The 19,729-nt window shown below is 35.0% G+C and overlaps 1 protein-coding gene across 1 annotated transcript in view; it reads left to right on the forward strand.

Moving 5' to 3' along the window:
- The window catches only part of LOC148271122 (uncharacterized), a gene marked incomplete at its 3' end in the record, with an annotated part of 46,093 nt that overhangs the window by 18,623 nt on the left and 7,741 nt on the right, over nt 1-19,729 (forward strand). The window contains exons 2-3 of the mRNA XM_088241808.1: nt 14,490-14,677; nt 16,282-16,502. Of these exons, the coding sequence (XP_088097934.1) occupies nt 14,490-14,677; nt 16,282-16,502 (409 nt within the window). The remainder of the gene's footprint in view (nt 1-14,489; nt 14,678-16,281; nt 16,503-19,729) is intronic.

Below are 19,729 nucleotides of genomic sequence, written 5' to 3' on the forward strand. Positions count from 1 at the left end.
AACATTCACAATTCTGCCTATGTTTGAGAACATCCTCATTTCCTCAACTCTTCCATGTTGACTTTTGCGAAGTAAAAGAGCTGAAACCTTTACCATGTGGGAGAGATTCATCCGGCTGAATCAATTCACCTACTAGGCAACGCCTGAAAACAATTTTCCAATTTTTTATACTTCTTCTTTTACCAGGTAGTTAATTCAACAGTGTTTTGAGTATGTCCAAATGCTTGCAGACTGCTTGATATTATTTTATAATTGTATTAGGGTACTAAAATGTAAATAATCACTTAATTAATTTATTATATAAATAAAAGACGAGTGATTCTTTAATCCACAAATTTGGAATATCCAGTGACCAGTTTCATCGCTTTCACGACATCTACGAGACTGGTATTTTAAACAAAAATTTAAAAAAAATTGTAATGAACCTTAAGATAAAAATAACTTTATTTAATTTACTTTCATATAATTTTAAATTCTCTATCCTTACCTCTGTTTTGTATAAATACATTGCACTCCTTAATAAAGATACCAGTCTCGAAGATGTCGCGAAAGCGACGAAACCGGTCACTGGATATTCCAAATTTGTGGATTAAAGTATTTATTTATTTATTTCTGCACCACAACATGCCAGGAGGCCCAATTGCAGTGGTGAATTACATCACAGAACACCCAGGCTTGAGAAATCTCACATTTAAGTTTTTGTGTTCTCACCAGGAATTAAACTCGGAACCTTCCGCCTGTGAGTCAACCGTCTTGACCACTACACCACGGAGGCCGGCACTACTCGTCTTACTCGTCTTTTATTTATAAAATAAATTACAATGAACTTCCATCAAGAATTTTAAACTTAATTAATTGGTTATAATGAATCAATAATGCAATACGGTTTAAAATGAATTTTGGTGATTTTTTAAGCCTGGCTGACCGCACACCCTTAAATATGCATTTTGCAGAAACCAGTCAGATCTAATATCTCATACAACCCCTGAATGTATGAGGTGACATTTATTTTCATGACATTTTAAAATCATGACATTTTCAGAAGGCGATTATTGCAGTTTTTTGTTTGAAAGTGGCCTGGCTGTTTTAGCAGAACATTTAATTTACCTTCCTGTGATGGCATTCTAGAACTTCTCTACCCCCTAGAGCAGTGGTCGGCAAACCGCGGCTCGCGAGCCGCATGTTGCTGTTTATCCACTTAAGCGCGGCTCGCACAATCCAAGTGTCACTCTTCCCTTATTTTGTCAACGGGTCCCAATGAACTTTTAGGATTATTACTACTGAAAGATCAAACACGTGGCGAGGATAAATATGTATATTTTTAGTTGCAAATTATTTGTACCTTGCTTTTGTTAAATGCAAGGTTTTTTCGAATATATTTATCTTGAAGTTATATTCAGTTGACTTAAACCTTTTTTTCCCACTATAGATAACAATACTTAAAGTATGTAAAAGCAGAATAATAATTTAAAAAAGAAAAAATAACACTTAAAATATTACATAAACAAATAATAAAAATAAAAAAATTATAATGGTTGGACACAAAAAAAATAATACAAAAGGAGCTAAATACCGCCATCAAATAATTTAACCTGCTTGATCGTCCCTGTAATAAATTGAACAGTCTCTCTTCTTGTATCATTACAGTTCAGAAGCTCAGCTAGGTTATTAGTCGCAGCAATCCGAGTGTTTACTTTGCATTCAAGCTCCCACCTTGGCCCATCAAACATTGGACAGTATATTGGAAGATGTTCTACAGTCTGCTCAGTGATGCCATCACATGGACAGCAATTATCGTCTCGCAACCCGAAGCGATGCAGATATTCCCTCATGCATCCAGCACCGAGAGAGCCTGAGTTAGTTCGTATGTAGGCGTTTCATGCATCCAAAATGTTTTGGCCTCATCTGCGCTTCTCAAAAGTTGCTTGATCCACTTATTGGCAGTTTCTTCTTCGTATATGTTCCTCCACTCATTGGATTTATCATTTGAAAGGGACCACCTTACATGGCTTATTGGGACTTCATCAAAGTGGCGAGGATATTGCAAACGCTGTCATCAAATGCACAAAGAAACAGCATAAATAAAATTGTTTGAATTTCAAAAGAAGGGACAAAAAGTGTGATCGGAGAGAGAAAGGGTTTTGGTTTTATTTTGAAGGCCACAATTGATCACGAGATACTTGTTTATCGTTGCATCATTCACCAATAAGCTCTTTGTGCGGAGAAATTTCCAGAAGAAATTCAATATTTTGGAACTGGTTAAAGACTGTCAACACAATTAGTCAATTATCGCCAATTCAAAGAATGTTTAGTTGAAATAGAGAGTAAATACGCAGACCTTCTACTACATAATAAGGTCCGTTGGCTTTTCTTCTTCTTCTTCTTATGGTTCCTCTCCCCGTTGGAGGTTGGAAATCATCGTTGCAATTCTTACTTTATTTGCAGCTGCCCTGAACAAGGACTGAGCGCTGCAATAGAACCAGTCGCGCAAGTTCTTAAGCCAAGAGATGCGCCTTCTACCTGCACTGCGTCTTCCTTCGTTGGAAACCTTTTCATACGAAAATAAAATTGGCTCGCAAAACAAATTTTAATTATTGTACCGCTGATATTTGGCTCGGTTGACTAATGAGTTTGCCGACCACTGCCCTAGAGAGTGATTATTTTGAAGATTTTTATTTTTGTAATGCGACGACATTTTGCTTCATATAATGATTGGTTATAATGGCCACACTGATGATTAAACGTAAAATAGTGTATAAAACTGCTTCAAAAACGTAAATAAAACTAATACGGTTTGTTAAGTGTTTTGGGTAATGCTTAAGGTCGCCGACCATTAGGTCTAAATGAAAATCATCATGTTTGATTTCACATGTTCATATTTTTTGACATTTAATCATCAGTGTGGCCATTAGTGAAGTAAAAATTAGTTGCACGGAAAAAATAAATATCCCCAACTTAACTACTCTCTAGAGGACAGAAAAGATTCCTAATTGCACCCCTGAACCCGAAAACACCAATATCCCAATTTTTCAAATTTTCACTATAACTCGATGCTCCGGAATTTCGATAAAATCAAATAATTTTAATTTACATAGGTCAATACAGGTACTTTTTTATTATGGATAACTTATAAAGCGCCATTTTCGTAATATAATACCTCAAGGGCGCTTTACATAGTGATTCTATAGTTAAATTAATTTAACTGAAGCTTTCAAATTTGTAATTTAATTAAAACAATTTATTTTGTTGTCACATGCTACGGATTCATTGAAATGATTTAGAGAACAAGTGGGTTTTTAGCTTTTTCCGAAACATCACTTCACTTTCACAGCCTCGCGCCTCTGCTGGGAGAGCATTCCATGCCAGAGGGCCGGCGACCGCAAATGCGCGTTCACTAAATTTAGTGCGCTGTTTGCGTAGATATATAATTACTTTTCCTCTCGCCGTAGACGTAGCTGATCTAAGCGTGAGACGCCTGTTAGCTAGTTCATCTGGAATGCATAGTTCCCTTAGATATTCCGGAGCAGAGATGTGCAGTGATTTATACATAAGCCGAGGTGCTGCACAAAAGGACTATTATTTTAGAGGGTTAATTAATTTTAAAGCAGCACATTTATTATTGTCTTCCACATAAATGTTTTGTCGACTGTTATCCGGATTCATCGTTTTCGCGACATCGTCAGACTGATATGAATTTCAGGGCGGTTAAACTATCCATTATGATACAAAAATGCTGCAATTTTAAACCCATTACTACCCTCTAACCACTAATCATGCAGTCATTAGCCCAAGTACCCTAGTAAACCACGTGCCTGTGGCCTAGACCAGGTGTCGTCAAATGTTTACGTTCATTTTAAATCAAAATAATAAACTATGTTTTGAGTATGTCCAAATGTTTGCAGACTTGCTGGATTTCCTCCCTAGTTATTTAGATCTAACCTGGTCCATGTAGAAGTATAGAAATTGAAAAAATAAAATTTTCAAGCGTTGCCTAGTATGTCGGTGAAATAATTCAATTAGATTAATCTCACCCGCATAAATAAAGGTTTCAGCTCTTTAACTTCACAAACATCAACAGATGAAAGGATTGAAGGAATATAGATGTTCAAATATGGGCAGAATGGTGAATGTTTGTAAAGTGGCCACTTAAACCAGCCAATGACAGGTCATAAGCCCTGTAGATGCCTAGACTTCTATATTACCTTCTCTAAAATGTTCTTCATCTCTGTTGTAATATGTTAATAGATCTAACTTTGTTGCAACAGAAAGGAAAAACATTTTTGAGAAGGGAGTATGGAAGTCTAGGCATTTACGGGGCTTATGACCTGTCATTGGCTGGTGTAAGTGGTCAATTTACACACTGTGTAACATTTACCATGTTTCCTCAACTCTTCCATCCCTTGACTTTTGCGGTAAAAGTAAAATAGCTAAAACTTCACCCACATGATGAAGGTTTTAGCTCTTTTACTTTTTACTAAAAAGCTTTTCGTAAAAGTGTTTTCTACGGGCGCGAGAGCGTTCGGAATAGCAGCGCTGGTTAGGATAGTCTCCATCTAACATGGCTCAGCCTGTGTGTGCCTGGAGGATCACCCCCTATTTTCCATTCTCTTTTTTCCTTTTTCCCATTTTGACTATGGAATTATCTCGTTTCGTTTCTTCAGGCGTTTTTAAACTGAGCTACTGTAGAAACATATTTGATAGTGGATAGGATGGACACTATATGAGTTAGAGTGGAAGGAGGAATTGTAGATGGGAATTAAGATGGTGCTTTGAGAATAAGTACATAGACATGCCTTGAGCCCGCAGAAATGATGACACTTAACTCATGCCCAAACGCTCAGTCATACCCGATGCGTATTTAGTCGATAGAATCGAAACAAAAATGCCGACTTGTGTCATAAAAATGTGTAAAAACCTTTCGGATAAACATTGTAAAAAGGTTTGTTTAACTTTTTATTGGTAAATATTTGTTCGTGAGAGATTAACAAAGCTTAAAACAATTAATATTCACAAAAAAATATTTATCGAATTATGAATAGTCCAGAAACCGCATACGAGCAAAAAACAGAAGGCGACTAAACTACTTATAAATGATTAGTTTTACGTTTTGATCCATTATTTATTTTGATAATTATTATTTTTCTACATTCTTCTAATTTTAAGATTCTTTTGATATAACCGATGGGAAAAATGAACTTCTGTTCTCTCTACTAGAATATATGTATGTATATATGTACTACATGTAAGATTAGTTTTTATATATATTTTTTTTCTTATTCTTATTACTTCATTTCAATTGTTTGCTACTTTTGAGTAAAATATATATCTGTTCTTTATATATAAATAAAAAAACTTATTTTATCTTGGGTTATGATTTTTTTTAAAAAAAAGGTCTGTAACAGGCGCACGGAGCATGACAGAAAAGGTATTTTCTCATGGGATTTTTAATATTTCAATTTAAGATTTCAATCACAGTACAAACTGTACATATACCTTAGATACCTAACTATTCCCATAGAATTAACAGTTCAATCATCAGTAATATTCTTATTTTCAAAATATCGTCACAATAGATCTTCACAAGAGATCTTCACAGGTCGCAGTGACGTCAGGAGTTTGCATAGCACTGACCCCCACCACTGAGAATCAGTAATATTGCATCTGTTTTTAATATCTGACCCTTAACATACTTTTTCTAAACTAGTAAACTCTCAGAACTACGATATTTTGATTCAATTATTTTTTCCACCAAGATGGATAGTATATTTAAAAAATTGAAAAGTAGTACCGCGGGCCGCACAAAAAAAGCTTCACCTTAGACCAGCTTAGCCTAGAATATTCTAGAATATCTTTTTTTCTAGTGGCTTCTCTTCCCGATTAGTCTTCCGCCTTCGTTCCTTTGCCGTGTTTCCCGGGTGCCAGGACGTGCCAGGATCCGAATATCGGGAAATTTATTTGGGAATATCTCTCGAGTAGGGAAAATGATTGATTTTTTTCGGGAATAGGGATTTGTCGCAGTCTGGCACCGGAACGCATTTGAATAATTTATACAGTTTTCCGGAAGTTAAATACTAAAGGAAAACTACACGGTAAACTGACAAATGAAAAGTTTTCTGTAGTCTGATAAAAAGTAAGGAAACAATATGATTTTCCCATTTAAAAACGCTGTTTTTTTTAAATCACGCAATTAAAAAAATAAATTAAATAAACCTAAAATATAAATAATATTTCTTTAAGGGTTTTTTGATAAAAAAATATACTTTTTTAAATAAATGTTTACGTGTATTATTTATTTATTGATGGACTTATGCAGTCCATTATAACAATGGTAAATACAATTTCTTATAATAAATACAGGTACTAATCAAATAAAATATAACTAAATAAAATTAAAACTAGGACAAAAAAAATACTACCTCAAGACAAATCATATCATGTAAATGTTATCAACTATCAAATATCTAAATTAAGTAAATTCGGTCTAGAATTCCAACCGTCCATGCGCTCAGTAGCTGCAAGACCTGTTGTAATCTAACTTCTATTTTTATAAATTTGTTTTTTCTTTCGTTTCTTAAAATATCACTTAAACTCTATACTTCATTGTCAAATAAAAAAATAAATAAATAGGGGCTATATTTCTTACTATCCATGCGCTCTGGAGCTGCAAGACGTGCTGTAATCTAGCTCCTATGTATCATAATTTATATAAATCATAATTGGAGACGAGGAACTAGAATCCTAACCGTCCATGCGCTCTGTAGCTGCAAAACGTGCTGGGATATTTAATTATTGTACAGCGCCCTTGAGGTGATTTTTACAAAAATAGCGCTATACAAATTATCCAAACATTTATTTATTTAACGGACTTATGCAGTCCATTCTAACAATAGTAAATACAATTTCTTATAATAAATACAGGTACTAATCAAATAAAATACAACTAAATAAAATTAAAGCTAGGACAAAAAAAATACTACCTCAAGACAAGATCCGGTCTATCTAAGTGATTTTTTAAATCTATAAGGACTTACACCTTAAAAGTCCAGATCTTGTCTCGAGTTTACAATACAACACAATCGGGACATTGGTGCATGCAAGCCATAGTTTGTGCTGTGTTGATCAATCAACAGCGCATTAGTATTTCGCAACCGGCAGATATTAAAATATAATAACTTTTCGACCAGTAGATAACGCGTTTTGAAATTTAGACGAAACTTACTTACATTGATGTGTTTGGTAGATATTTCTTGATAAAACTTTATAGTTTACGATTTAGATAAAATAATGAGTTAGTTCGAGCCTCAGATATCATAATTGTTATTTTATTTATTTACAAGGAAATAATAAATTATTAACAAAATAGTAATTTATTCAGTTCGAAAACAAAAATATAATAATTATGTATGTTTCTCAAAAATATGTTAATGGGTATTGATTTATTTAAAAATAAATCAATACTCATTCTTTCTGGCTGCGATACGCTCCTATTTGCTATTTAATGATGCTCACGCTTACACACACCTGAACACTTACCCAATACCTATACATTCTATAACTTTCATACAGTTGTCCATGTATAGATTCAACAACCACGGTGACATTACACATCCCTGTTTCACGCCTTTTGAGATCGCAAACCATGATGTAAATCCCCCATTAACTCTTACACACGCTGAACTCTCCTCATATAGAGAGGATACTGCACGTCATAGAATTAAGAATAGTCCAGAAACCGCATACGAGCATCAAACTGAAGGCGACTATACTACACATAAATGAGTAGTTTTACGTTTTGACCCATTAGTTTCTTTGTAGACGTCGCTCAGTACGCATCTCCTGATTTGAATTCAACTATGCCGTGTTGTGTCCTTTTAAAGTGTAGAAATACTGCTAGGATCTTAATGAACGTGTAAGTAGCAAATGCATTACATAAAAATTGAATTATTTTTCCATCTGTCAGTTTGTCGAAGAAATCAAAATAGAAATTTCGTTAGTGTTGCTAGGGTAGTAATTTTTTTTTACCCTGCTTTGCTCATCTAATGAGAGAACTAATGAAAATTGGACCTCGGATTAAACAACTCTGCGGTGGACATTTGACCGACATTATCTTTAAAACATCAAATATTATTTAACATGATATAAAAATATCCGTTTTATGTAAAATAAAATTTATTTTATATTTTAAGTTCAAAGTTCTTTAATTCAATTACTCTTATTAAATGACTCTTTACTTATCTACTCTGTTGTGTCCATCAATATTTCCGCGTGCACAATAAAATTTTAGAGAAATTAGCAAATTGCTTTTTGTACTTTACATTTGTACTATGATTATATTTTTTCCCATCGTGCAACATTACGCAGCGACATCACGAATGCGCGCGGCGAAAGTGGGTGGATTTTTGGACACAGTTCGATGTATTCAAATAGATTCTACGCTCCTTCTTAATTCTATGCTGCACGTATAAGTTTATCATTTACTCCATACTTTTCCAACACGCCCCACATTTTCATTCTATCTACTTTATCATACGCTTTTTGCAAATTAACAAATGCACAGAATAGTTTCTGACTTTTTGCCAAAAACACTCCGTTAAAGAAAGGAAATATAAATCAATTTCTGAAAAGTAGTTGTCATAATTATTTAGGATTCTGGAAAAAGATGCAATCATAAACATAATGTACTTAGTCTTGAGGATCCTTGTTAGGTATTGGATATGGGGATTTTACATGACTTTCTTAATGGACGTTTTGATAGTCCTGTTCTGGTTTCTGAGTTGGCCCTTAATGTACCTGGCTACCTACAGTTCGCACCAACTATGCACAGAACTCTCCTCTGATTCGCTTGGCGCGTAATTAAAATGTATTTTTGAAATTACACACATATTTAACTGCAGTAAACTCACTTTTAAAATAAGAATAAAAAACTACCATTTGAAAAAAAATTATTTTTCTATATAAAAAAAAATAATATTTTTACATTATAAATTTAAGATATTTCTATTCACTCATTTCAAACACACACTCACCCTGTCCATAAACCCACCCTCACACCCATATACACTCACACACATATTCACATACCTACCTAAACCACACTCCACTCACTTACCCACGCATCCTCACTCCTCACACACAAAAACTCCCTCACATGCACTTCTACATGTATAAATATCTAACTGAACTGAATTTTTTAAATTGTATTTATGTGGAAAACTGATTTGGGTTTATTTTATGTTTTTATAATGATGTGTATATTTTTTTTGTATTGCTGTTGTTTTTCTGAATAAACAAAATTAAAATCATTGTTATCTGTGCTTGAAATACCAACATGAGTTTTTAATATGATACCAATTCGCTGTATTATTTTCAAAAGCAATCAAATCTGACACTCGTGAATCCGGATAATTTGAGTTTTACTCTAGTTTGTTTTTATTTAAAAAAAATATTAATTTTTTCATAGATTTTAGTGAATTTTCGCCGTACAATTAAATGTTCTAATTTTTACTGCGTGTAAGAAAATATTTTTATATCCAATTTCCCATAGCACTGAACTTTCTCATTATGAACATTGAACTTCTACCATGAACGTTCGCTTACTAATTTGAATGTTTCTTTGAAGTTCATACCGGTATTAATCATAGATTAAACTGATCCCTAAATTAACTATGAATACGCATGTAGGTGTTTGTGTTCCGTGTTTGAAAGGAGTTAAATTGCTTCTAGTTATTAGTGTCAGGGATGGTACCATGTACAGGCGTTGACCAAATTACACGAACACTTTTTATTTTAATAAATGTTAGCAAATCATTTGTGAACATAATCACTTGTAGACTTTTTCATGTCAACCGGATTCGAGATGTAACCTTTTCTTCGTCAGGACACTAATAACCTAGATGGCTCTAAAAAAGAAGGACATTCAGGTGCTGGAATACACAGTGTTAGACCCTCTAAAAGATTTTCAATTGGCATAGAGCTTTATCTCACTATCTTCCAAACGACAATACAAAAACAAACAAACAAAAAAATATAATAAAATACATTTTTAAAAATGTTGTGGTGTAATGGTCAGCGCGTTTGTCTACCATCCAAGAGGTCTCAGGTTCGATTCCCGACATGGTTGATTTGAAATATTTATTTAAAAGAGTGTTCTCACACTAGAATATTTCATTTTAATTTTTCATTTATTAAATTAAATTTATAACAGGACAGAATTTTATAAATTATAGAAATGTTTATTTTTATAAAGTATGGAAAAGGAATAATTAAACAGTACGTCTCAACTTTCGGTTTCGAGTTGTAATGATCTCGAGGTCTCGAGTTCGATTCCCAACATGGTTGACACGAAATACTTATTTTAAAGGTGTCTTTACACTAGAATATTTCAGTCTCTGAAACTGGTACCTGAAGCGTAAGACTGATCATCTTACCTTCATGTAACAATTTTTTTTATCAAGATACGCTGCGATTGGTTTACCAATGCAGTACCCTATGCACCATTAGGTGCGGAAAGGGAATAATATGATGATTGTTTTTAACCACTACTTTATATTTTTTTCCCACCGACCGGTTTTAAAGCAAACAAGCTTCTTCGTCAAGGTTTACGTAACTAATGAATTACTTCCTTTTATTTTATCCGTGTTTACTTAATACTGCACGTTAAGCTTATAAACCAAGTCTTTTTTTTTTCCTAAAAGGGTGGTAATTAGAGATGCATATTTTCGAAACTCGACAGGAGTGGACTAAAAGTAATATTGTTTATTTGGTTATTGATTATTTTTTTCTTATGAATCGCTTTTTTAATTTCTAAGATTTCCTAGTTGTCTAATTTTAATATTTTATTTTCTAAATGAAGTACTTTTAATCATACAACATAAATTAGTATTTAGTAAACATGGATAAAATAGAATAGGAAATAATTCTTTTGTTACGTAAACCTTGACGAAGAATCTTGTTAGCTTTGAAACCGGTCGGTGTAAAAAAAAAAAAAAATAGTGATAAAAACAAATTCGTTTTATTTATTTTATTATAATGAATAACTACAAAGTTAGTGCTTCAAATATAAAATTTATAAAAAAAAATATATGTTGAAAGCATTAAATTTTTGGTCAAACATTTTAATTAATGTTAGTAAATATTAGCACATAACCACTTAGCGCCTTTTTACGTCGAACGAATTTTTATGACTGCATGTTCGGACATGGTGATGTTTGCATCCCCTTTAACTCTGCGTGTAATTCTTGTATTTTTTTACGATTTTGTCCAAATGTTTGTAGACAAAAGACTGGATTTCACCCCCTCGGGAGTCATTTAGATTCACAAATTACAACAGGGATAGAGATACCTTAAATAAGGGAATATGGAAGTCTAGGCATTTACAGGGCTTATAACCTGACAGTGGCTGGTTTGAGTGGCCACTTTACACACAGTGTAACATTCACCATTTTGCCTACGTTTGAACATCCACATTTCAGTGAAGGTAAAGAGCTGAAACCTTTTTTGTTGTGAAGAGATTCATCTGACTGAATTATTTCACATACTAGGTTTACGTAAAGTGTCCACTTAAACCAGCCAATGTCAGGTCATAAGCCCTGTAAATGCCTAGACATCCATTTTTCCTTTTTTAACGTATTCTCCATCCCTGTTGTAATTTGTTAAACTTGTATTTTTTTGTAAATACTTTGGATACGACGGTGACGGTAAAGGTAGCTTAGTATTTGCATGTTGGTGTAGTAAGTGTCCTGACGAAGATACGGGTACGTCTCGAAACCGGTAGACATAAAAAGTCGGTATGTGGTTATATTCTACTATTTACTAACTAATTGTCGGCCTCGTGGTATAGTGGACAGCGCATTCGCCTACCATGCAAGAGATCTCGGGTTCGATTCCCGACATGGTTGACATGAAGTATTTATTTAAAAAGGCGTTTTTGAGTCCCTGGACTGGCACCTGAAGCGTAAGACTGATCATCTTGCCCGCAGACAACAAAAATGATCAAGATAGGCTTCGATTGGTTTACCAATGCAGTGCCCTATGCACCATAAGGTGCGGAAAGGTAATGATGATTTAGTAACATTAATTAAAATATTGTTTATTCTCCCAGATTGTCGGGCAGCTCTAAAAGCACTGAGTTTTGTTGAGATCGATTCTAAATTAACCCTGGAATGCCTATGGACGCTAAATTGTGTCGGTGAGTGTAAAGCTAGGGTTTCCTAGGACAGCGGTGCCCGCATCTTACCGGCCGTAGAGAACGGCGATGCGGTGGACAGCCGTTGTAACGTCGACTAGAGGGTGGTTTCCTATGGAAACAGTGTTAAATAGTGTTGATAACACCGTTTTCCTAGGAAACTACACTCTAGTCACCGTTACGACGGCTGTCAACCGCATTACCGTTCACTACGGCCGTTAAAATACGGGCACCGCTGTCCTAGGAAACCCTAGCTTTACAGTATAACATCGATTTGGGAACCTGGATACTCAAACATCGACGGTAATGAGGCAGTGATGAATTAGCAAGGATGGAAGCTGAGACAGCCCCGATAGACCCTGAGCCAAACTGTGGGTTGCCCAAATGTTCTTCTCGTAACGGGCTTAGGTCATGGGCCAGGAAACGGAGCATGATGCTCTGGCAAAAAGTACCTGGTCAGTGCCATGCGAAGGAATTGATAAAGGGGTACTAGCGAAGGTTTGCTTTCGATCTAATGAATCTCAGCCGAAATCAAGGGAGGGTTATCACTAGAGCCCGCCCAGGACACTGCGGATTGAACAAACACCCTGCTAGAATAAAAAATAAATCTTTCCGAAACTTGTAGATGTCTTGCAGTGCAGGCGAGGAACCACCTATACACATTATATGTGAATGAGATGCTTTAAATCATAAAAGGAGCCTCATCATCGGGGGACCACTGGTTAAACCTGAGGATGTTTAAGAGCTCGCCTCCTATTTAATAGCCCGATTCTTTACGAATCTGGGATTGAAGGGGGAGATTTAGCAAATTGAGAACTCTCGCCTTCCACACAGTAGCCAGACTCTTTAAAGACCTGGGCGAGAACTTTTCGCGGGGACCAGTCACAATAGATCTTCACAGGTCGCAGTGACGTCAGGAGCTTGCATAGCACTGACCCCCAACTTAATGAATAATAATAAGATGATGTGGTTTTATTCAAATATTTACTAACATTTATTGAAATATTTGGACATAAAGTTAACGCTTCAAATATTAATACTAGCTTACTGCTAGCCACATTCATTCCAAACTCTTTCAATATCTCTGATTTGGTCCATCTGCTACCGTTTACGACCCGTTAGTTGGACAATTTCATCTGTCCGCCTTACAAACCGGGTACAAAACCCCGCCCTAGCACAACTTGATTCACATTTTCCAATAGGGAGACAGTTACAACTCGTTAAAAATGGTACCAAAAATTTAAGTATGTGCGTAGATCACGAGAAACCCAAATATTACGATTTTTTTAAATTACAGAAAGTTCGCTTCATGGTCTAATTGGACAGAGCGTTTGCCTACCATGCAAAAGGTGTCAGGATTGACTTCTGACAAAGTTAACACGAAATATTTATTTTACAGAGTGTTTTCACTTTAAAATATATTATAGTCTTTGGACTGGCGTCTAAAGCGTAAGACCGATCATCTAACCTTCATATAGAATAAAATACTGCAATTATAGTCCTTAAAATATAGCTTGATTAGAATGACAGCTGTCAAACTAATTTCATTAGTAATGGGAAATTACTGATCACTGATCAAATCGATTTTATCAGTTATTTCATGCAATCATGAAACTCTGTTTTCGAAAATTGATATAAAAAACGCAAAAACAAGCCTATTATAGTGTGTTTAACACAATTATTCACCAAAAAATGAGACATTTATACTTTTTTCGTGAACAACATCAAATGAATTATTTTTTTATTCGATCAATTTACATTGATCAATTTGTCCCATCTCTAACGATTTTGTAACCTTGTAAAAATGTCGTTAATAATTAGGTTTATTTTAGTTTTAAAGCTGATTTTATGCATTTATGTTGATTTATGTGTCAAGCATTGTATAAAAAAAAATAACACGCCAGATACAAATGATTTTCGTGTGTCAATATAAATAACTCCTCTGACGTTACTACAAAGTTATGTCGTCACTTTTTCTGACAACTGTCATTCTAATCATGTTACATTTTAAGGCCTATAGTTTACCGATGTAGTGCCTAACGTACCACTTTGTGCAGATATAAGATTAACGATGACAGACACCGTGGCGCAGTCGGTTAGACGGCCAACTGTGAAACTGCCATCGCGGGTTTGAATCCCGCCAGTTGCAAGAGAGATTTTTCCTCAATTGGTCTGTGTGTTGCGGTGTATTTTTCATAACGTCCTTCCATATTCTCTCTTTTCCACCTGCTGACAGCCTTATAAGCGGGGGCTTGGCGAGTTATTCCTTTTTTGTATGTTCAATTCCATTTTTTTATAATTCTAGTACACATATACGACGAAGATGTGGTCGACTTGGAGCAGCAAATGCTGTCAGTGCGGAGCTTCGCCCTCGAAGACTTCTTTTGGACAGGCTCGGGGGACGGGGCTCCGCCGCCGCAGGCCCCACCAGCCCGGGGCCCCCCTGGAGCTACTACCACCCTACTGGCCACTGTGTTTCTGGACGCACCCGGAGTAAGTAAAACTTTGTCTATAAAGACTTCTTCTATATTTAATTTATTTCTTGATTTAGTTTATAATAGCGCATCTTTAAGATTTCCAAATAATTTGAAATTACCAAAATGTTATACTTAACAATTCCAGGAAAATTACGACTATAATTATGCATAAAAATCTAAATTGTTCACCGATCAGCATAGAACAAACTATGGCCTTAATTCTACAATGCCCCCGTCTTTGTCGTATTGTTAACTCAAGACAAGTGGACTTTTTTGGTTGAAGTTTACAATGGTTTAAACGAGCACTAAATAAATAGGGGAAGTTAACAGAGTTATCTTCGACTGTCTATAAAGAAAAATCGATATTTGTGTACGAAAATGAGTATATTCGCATGAACATTTAAAGTATCTTTATCGGTAACCTATAATTGAACATGTTTGAAAGAAAAAAATGTATTCATATGCTGCTTTTTACACAGAAAACTTAATTTTACTTTGTAGATAAAATTGAAGATAATTGGGGCCCAGATGTTGTCTCGATGTCTCTTTTGTTTGTCAATGCTTCATTTATTATTTTTTATTGTTTTTAACTTTTTTATATTGTGATTCATCCCTATAAATAGTATAAATGGAGAATGTCCGTAAATAAATAAAACTTATGGCACCCGCTTTTTCTCTATACATTTTATTTCGCATATTGTTATCCTTTTCTTACGAGATAGTTACGTATTAACAACTCCTCTAACATATGGTATAGGTTTGCATATTCTACCGCATTATAATGCGATGCCCTCCAGCCACCCGCGCTTCCCTCATGCCCCGTGAGACCCCTGAATTTCTCATCCCCCCCAATTTTGGTCTTTATAAGGTGGATTTCTAGCTCCAGAAGTCAGAGTAATCCGGGTCGTCTTCAGTCCTTTCTGCTTACCTATCTTCTTGGTACTTTTGGAAAGACACCTACTCAGGGCTCTCCTAGCGGACCAGCTCGCTTTCCTTATCTGGAACTCTTTGGTACTAGGCTACGCCTTGGCTTTTTTCTGTGCAGTCATATTATACTGTTGACCCTTGCTAACCTAGTCTCTTGCCTTATTTGGCTCTACCGGGTTCTTTAGTTAGACATATAATTAGATTATTCCAGACCAATGTAGGACAGGGTTACGAATGATGAAATCAGGCGAGAGTGTAAATCTGAGTCAAGTATAATTGATAAGATTAAGAAAGGGTCTCTGAGATGGTTTGATCACGTAGAACGAATGAACGACGAAAGAATGGTAAAACAAGTATATATGGCGAAAATAAACGGTAACGTGAGACGAGGACGACCAGGGAAGACGTGGCATGATCAGATAAACCAAAATCTTAAGTCTGGTCGTGTCAAAAGCTGGCAGAACCGAAGGGCTTGTATGACAATTTATGAATGTGGAAGAAGCTAGGAATATGTGCCAGGATAGACGTTGTGGCGGTCCATTCTCTCTGCCTAAATGGCGTGATGGTAGAAGTAGTAGTAGTAGTAGTAAACCTAGAAATAACAGTGCGCCATATATACTTGTTTTACCATTCTTTCGTCGTCCATTCGTTCTACATGACCGTGATTCTTAATACTTATTGTATCCATTGCAGAGAACCCCCTCGTCATCGGAGGAGGGAGAAGACGAGGACTGTGTCTCTGAGTGCCCCATTTCTCCCGGGGCCCACGGGATCAGCCCCACGGGCGTGGGGGGCGGCCTGCCCCCGCCCGACCAGCGCTACTGGCTGCTCACGGTCCTCAGGGCACCGGCCACGCCGGCTATGCCGGATCTGGACTCCCGCCTAGCCAACCTGTACCGGAAGGCTTTTCTAAGGTTGACCAATGAATTTGTATGAACCTGATAATGCGGTGTCCAGACTACCTTACACCCACTAACAATCATTTCACCGTGACTTGATCAAATTGATATAGTTAACAACCTTCAAATAAGCGGTGCTAGATGCAAGATTATGGAATTAATATTTTGGTGACTTGCACGAAGGGCGTCGGGCTTAAGTAATTTAAAAAATAATTATAATAATATTTGTTGCACAAAAATCTATAATTAAAATAATACTTAGAGTCGCGATACAGACATCTACTGAAGAAATATTCCACAAATCACTACTTATGACACCAAAAGAAATTATAGGCTAAAACAATACTCGCTTACAGATTCAAAAAATTTTTTTATCATTTATTTATTTAAAGCATACAAAAAATAACTTATAAATTATCAAGTCCTACTGAACTGCATAAAATGTAGTTCGTCAGCCTCCTTCTCTATGGGTTGACGCATTATTACTCTGAGATTGATGCATACTTATAAATTAGAAAATATACCGATAATAATATAAATTGAAGAATCAATATAAATTAGAAAACATACCGTTTATACTTTAAAAATGAAAGATAAATGTAAATAGTCTTGTAAATAGTGTAAATAGTTAGTCTTTTTTTACTCTACTACGCGTTTTGCGCGGCAATGTTGACGCGACAACGCTCATTTTTCAGAACATGATTTCAAAATATCGTTCTATGAAGCATCAACTTTATTTAATTATACCTCAGTGATGGTCAGTAGGTACGGTATATTTTAATTTATTTTTATTTTTTCAGGAATTAACGGTACAAGTACCTTTTACATTACATACATGCATAAGTATTTACAGTGGAGTATATACAGTAAAAACTTTTTCAATGCATACATAGAAAGAACATAATTAAAATATTGATTCCACACTAAAATGTTTTACAAGTAATTGTTTATAAGCTGGAAATTTCAATAAAAATATGTCACCTAAATCCGAATGTTTATTACTCAGCGCATGTAGACGATTCAGTACTGAATTGCTAGAATATATTGAGATATGATTGTTGCAGTGATAAAGTTGAACTAGCCTAGTCACTCTAACTGGTACTTTAAAACCAATGAGGGCCAAAATTTCAGGGCTGTCCAAAACGATTTTAAATAGAACTAATAAATCATTAATAGTTTTCCTGTCCCTTAATTTAATCAAATTTAATATATTTAATAAATAATCATAATTACGAAATACATTACGTATTCCTAATTTAAAATTAACATATCTCAAAAACTTATTCTGAACTCTTTCTATGGTAATTTACGAGAGACATAATAAGGGCTCCATACTGTAGAATTATACTCCAAGATGCTTCTCACCAAGGAGGTGTATAAAATTTTTAAAGTGTTTATATTTTTAAAGTCCTTAGTAATGCGCAAAATAAACCCAAGCGTCTTCAAAGATCTACTACTAATATCATTCATGTGACTGATAAAAGACAATTTCTGATCAAAAATCACACCCAAATCCCGCATCTCAGTAACTGAATCCAATGCAGTATTACCGATTGAGTAGTCAAATAAAATAGGATTTTTCATCCTGAAAAATCTCATGATATGGCATTTTTTATATGCAATTGAAGGTTGTTAATAGAACACCATACAGATAACTTATCTAAATTATTTTTCAATATAGCACAATCATCAACATTGTTAATAGTCCTAAAAATATTCACATTATTCTAGTTTCCCCGTATGCGTAGTTCAAGATAGGGACCACAGTCATGGCCCTCCAGATTGTGTTAATTCAGTTATATTTTAAGTCGGAATAACAAGCCTAATTCTTGTGTTGGAAATCCTTATCACGATGTATTTGCATTGTGCATATCAAGCCTGGCCTACTTTTCCCAATTTCGCTGTGTACTTCTGTTCATGTACCTTCAGCAAAGTTTTGTCAATATCAGCTACTCTCACACTGAATTGATGAAATCAGAAAGTAAATGACTCGACATGCATCTGTTTTCATGTTTATTTTTCACAAATTAAGTTAACTTACTAAAGAAAGAAAAATCACATTAAAACAAATTAATAATGTTTTGAGTTCGTCCAAATTCTTGAAGAGAATGGTGGATTTAACTCCCCAGGGAGCTGTTTATTTTATTTATAATTTACATAAAATATTACACTTAAAAAAAAAACTTTTTTTTATTTTTTTATTACAGAACTCATCAAGCCAATTTATATGGCTTGGCGGCATAGAATTAAGGATAGTCCAGAAACCGCATACGCACATCAAACAGAAGGCGACTAAACTACTCATAAATTAGTAGGTTTACGTTTTGACCCATTAGTTTCTTTGTAAACGTCGCGCAGTACGCAACTCCTGATTCGAATTTAACCATGCCCTGTTGTATCCTTTTAAAGTTTAGAAATACTGGTAGGATCTTAAAGAAACACAATGCAATCACATTTCATGTGTAATTATCAAATGAATGTGTTTGTCACAAATGCATTACTTAAAAATTAAATTATTTTTCCGTCTGTCAGATTGTCGAAGAAACAAAATGGAAATTTCGTCAGTGTTGCCAGGGTAGTAAATTTTTTTACCCTACTTTGCTCATCTAATGAAAATTAGACCTCGGATTAAACAATACCGTGGGGGACATTTGAACGACATTATCTTTTAAAAAAATATCCTTTTTATGTAAAATAAAATTTGTTTTATATTTTAAGTTCAAAGTTCATTTCTCCATTCAATTACTCTTATTAAATGACCCTTTACTTATCTACTCTGTTGTGTCAATCAATGTTTCCGAGTGCACAATAAAATTTTAGAGAAATTAACAGATTGCTTCTTTTTTACCTTACATTTGTGTTATAATTATATTTTTTCCCATCGTGCAACATCACGCGGCGACATCACGAATGCATGCAGCGAAAGTGTGGCATAGTGGGGGAATTATTGGACACAGTCCGATGTATTCAAATATAATTCTACGCTCCTTCTGGACTATTCTTAATTCTATGCTTGGGTGTAAAGATCCTTTACATGAAAACATATGATTACACTACATAATTGTATAATTATAATCACGACTAACTTAAATATAAAGAGCGAACAGCGAGCGACAGGCGCCGTGGCGCAGTTGGTTAGACGGCCAACCGTAAACTGGCGTCGCGGGTTCGATTCCCGCCAGTTGCAAGAAATAAATCAAAGAAAGATTTTTTCTCAATTGGTCTGGGTGTTGTGGTGTATA

Source organism: Micrasema longulum, unplaced genomic scaffold (assembly GCF_059751315.1).
Source record: "Micrasema longulum isolate JH-2025_06_02 unplaced genomic scaffold, ASM5975131v1 h1tg003085l, whole genome shotgun sequence".
Lineage (NCBI taxonomy): Eukaryota > Metazoa > Arthropoda > Insecta > Trichoptera > Brachycentridae > Micrasema > Micrasema longulum.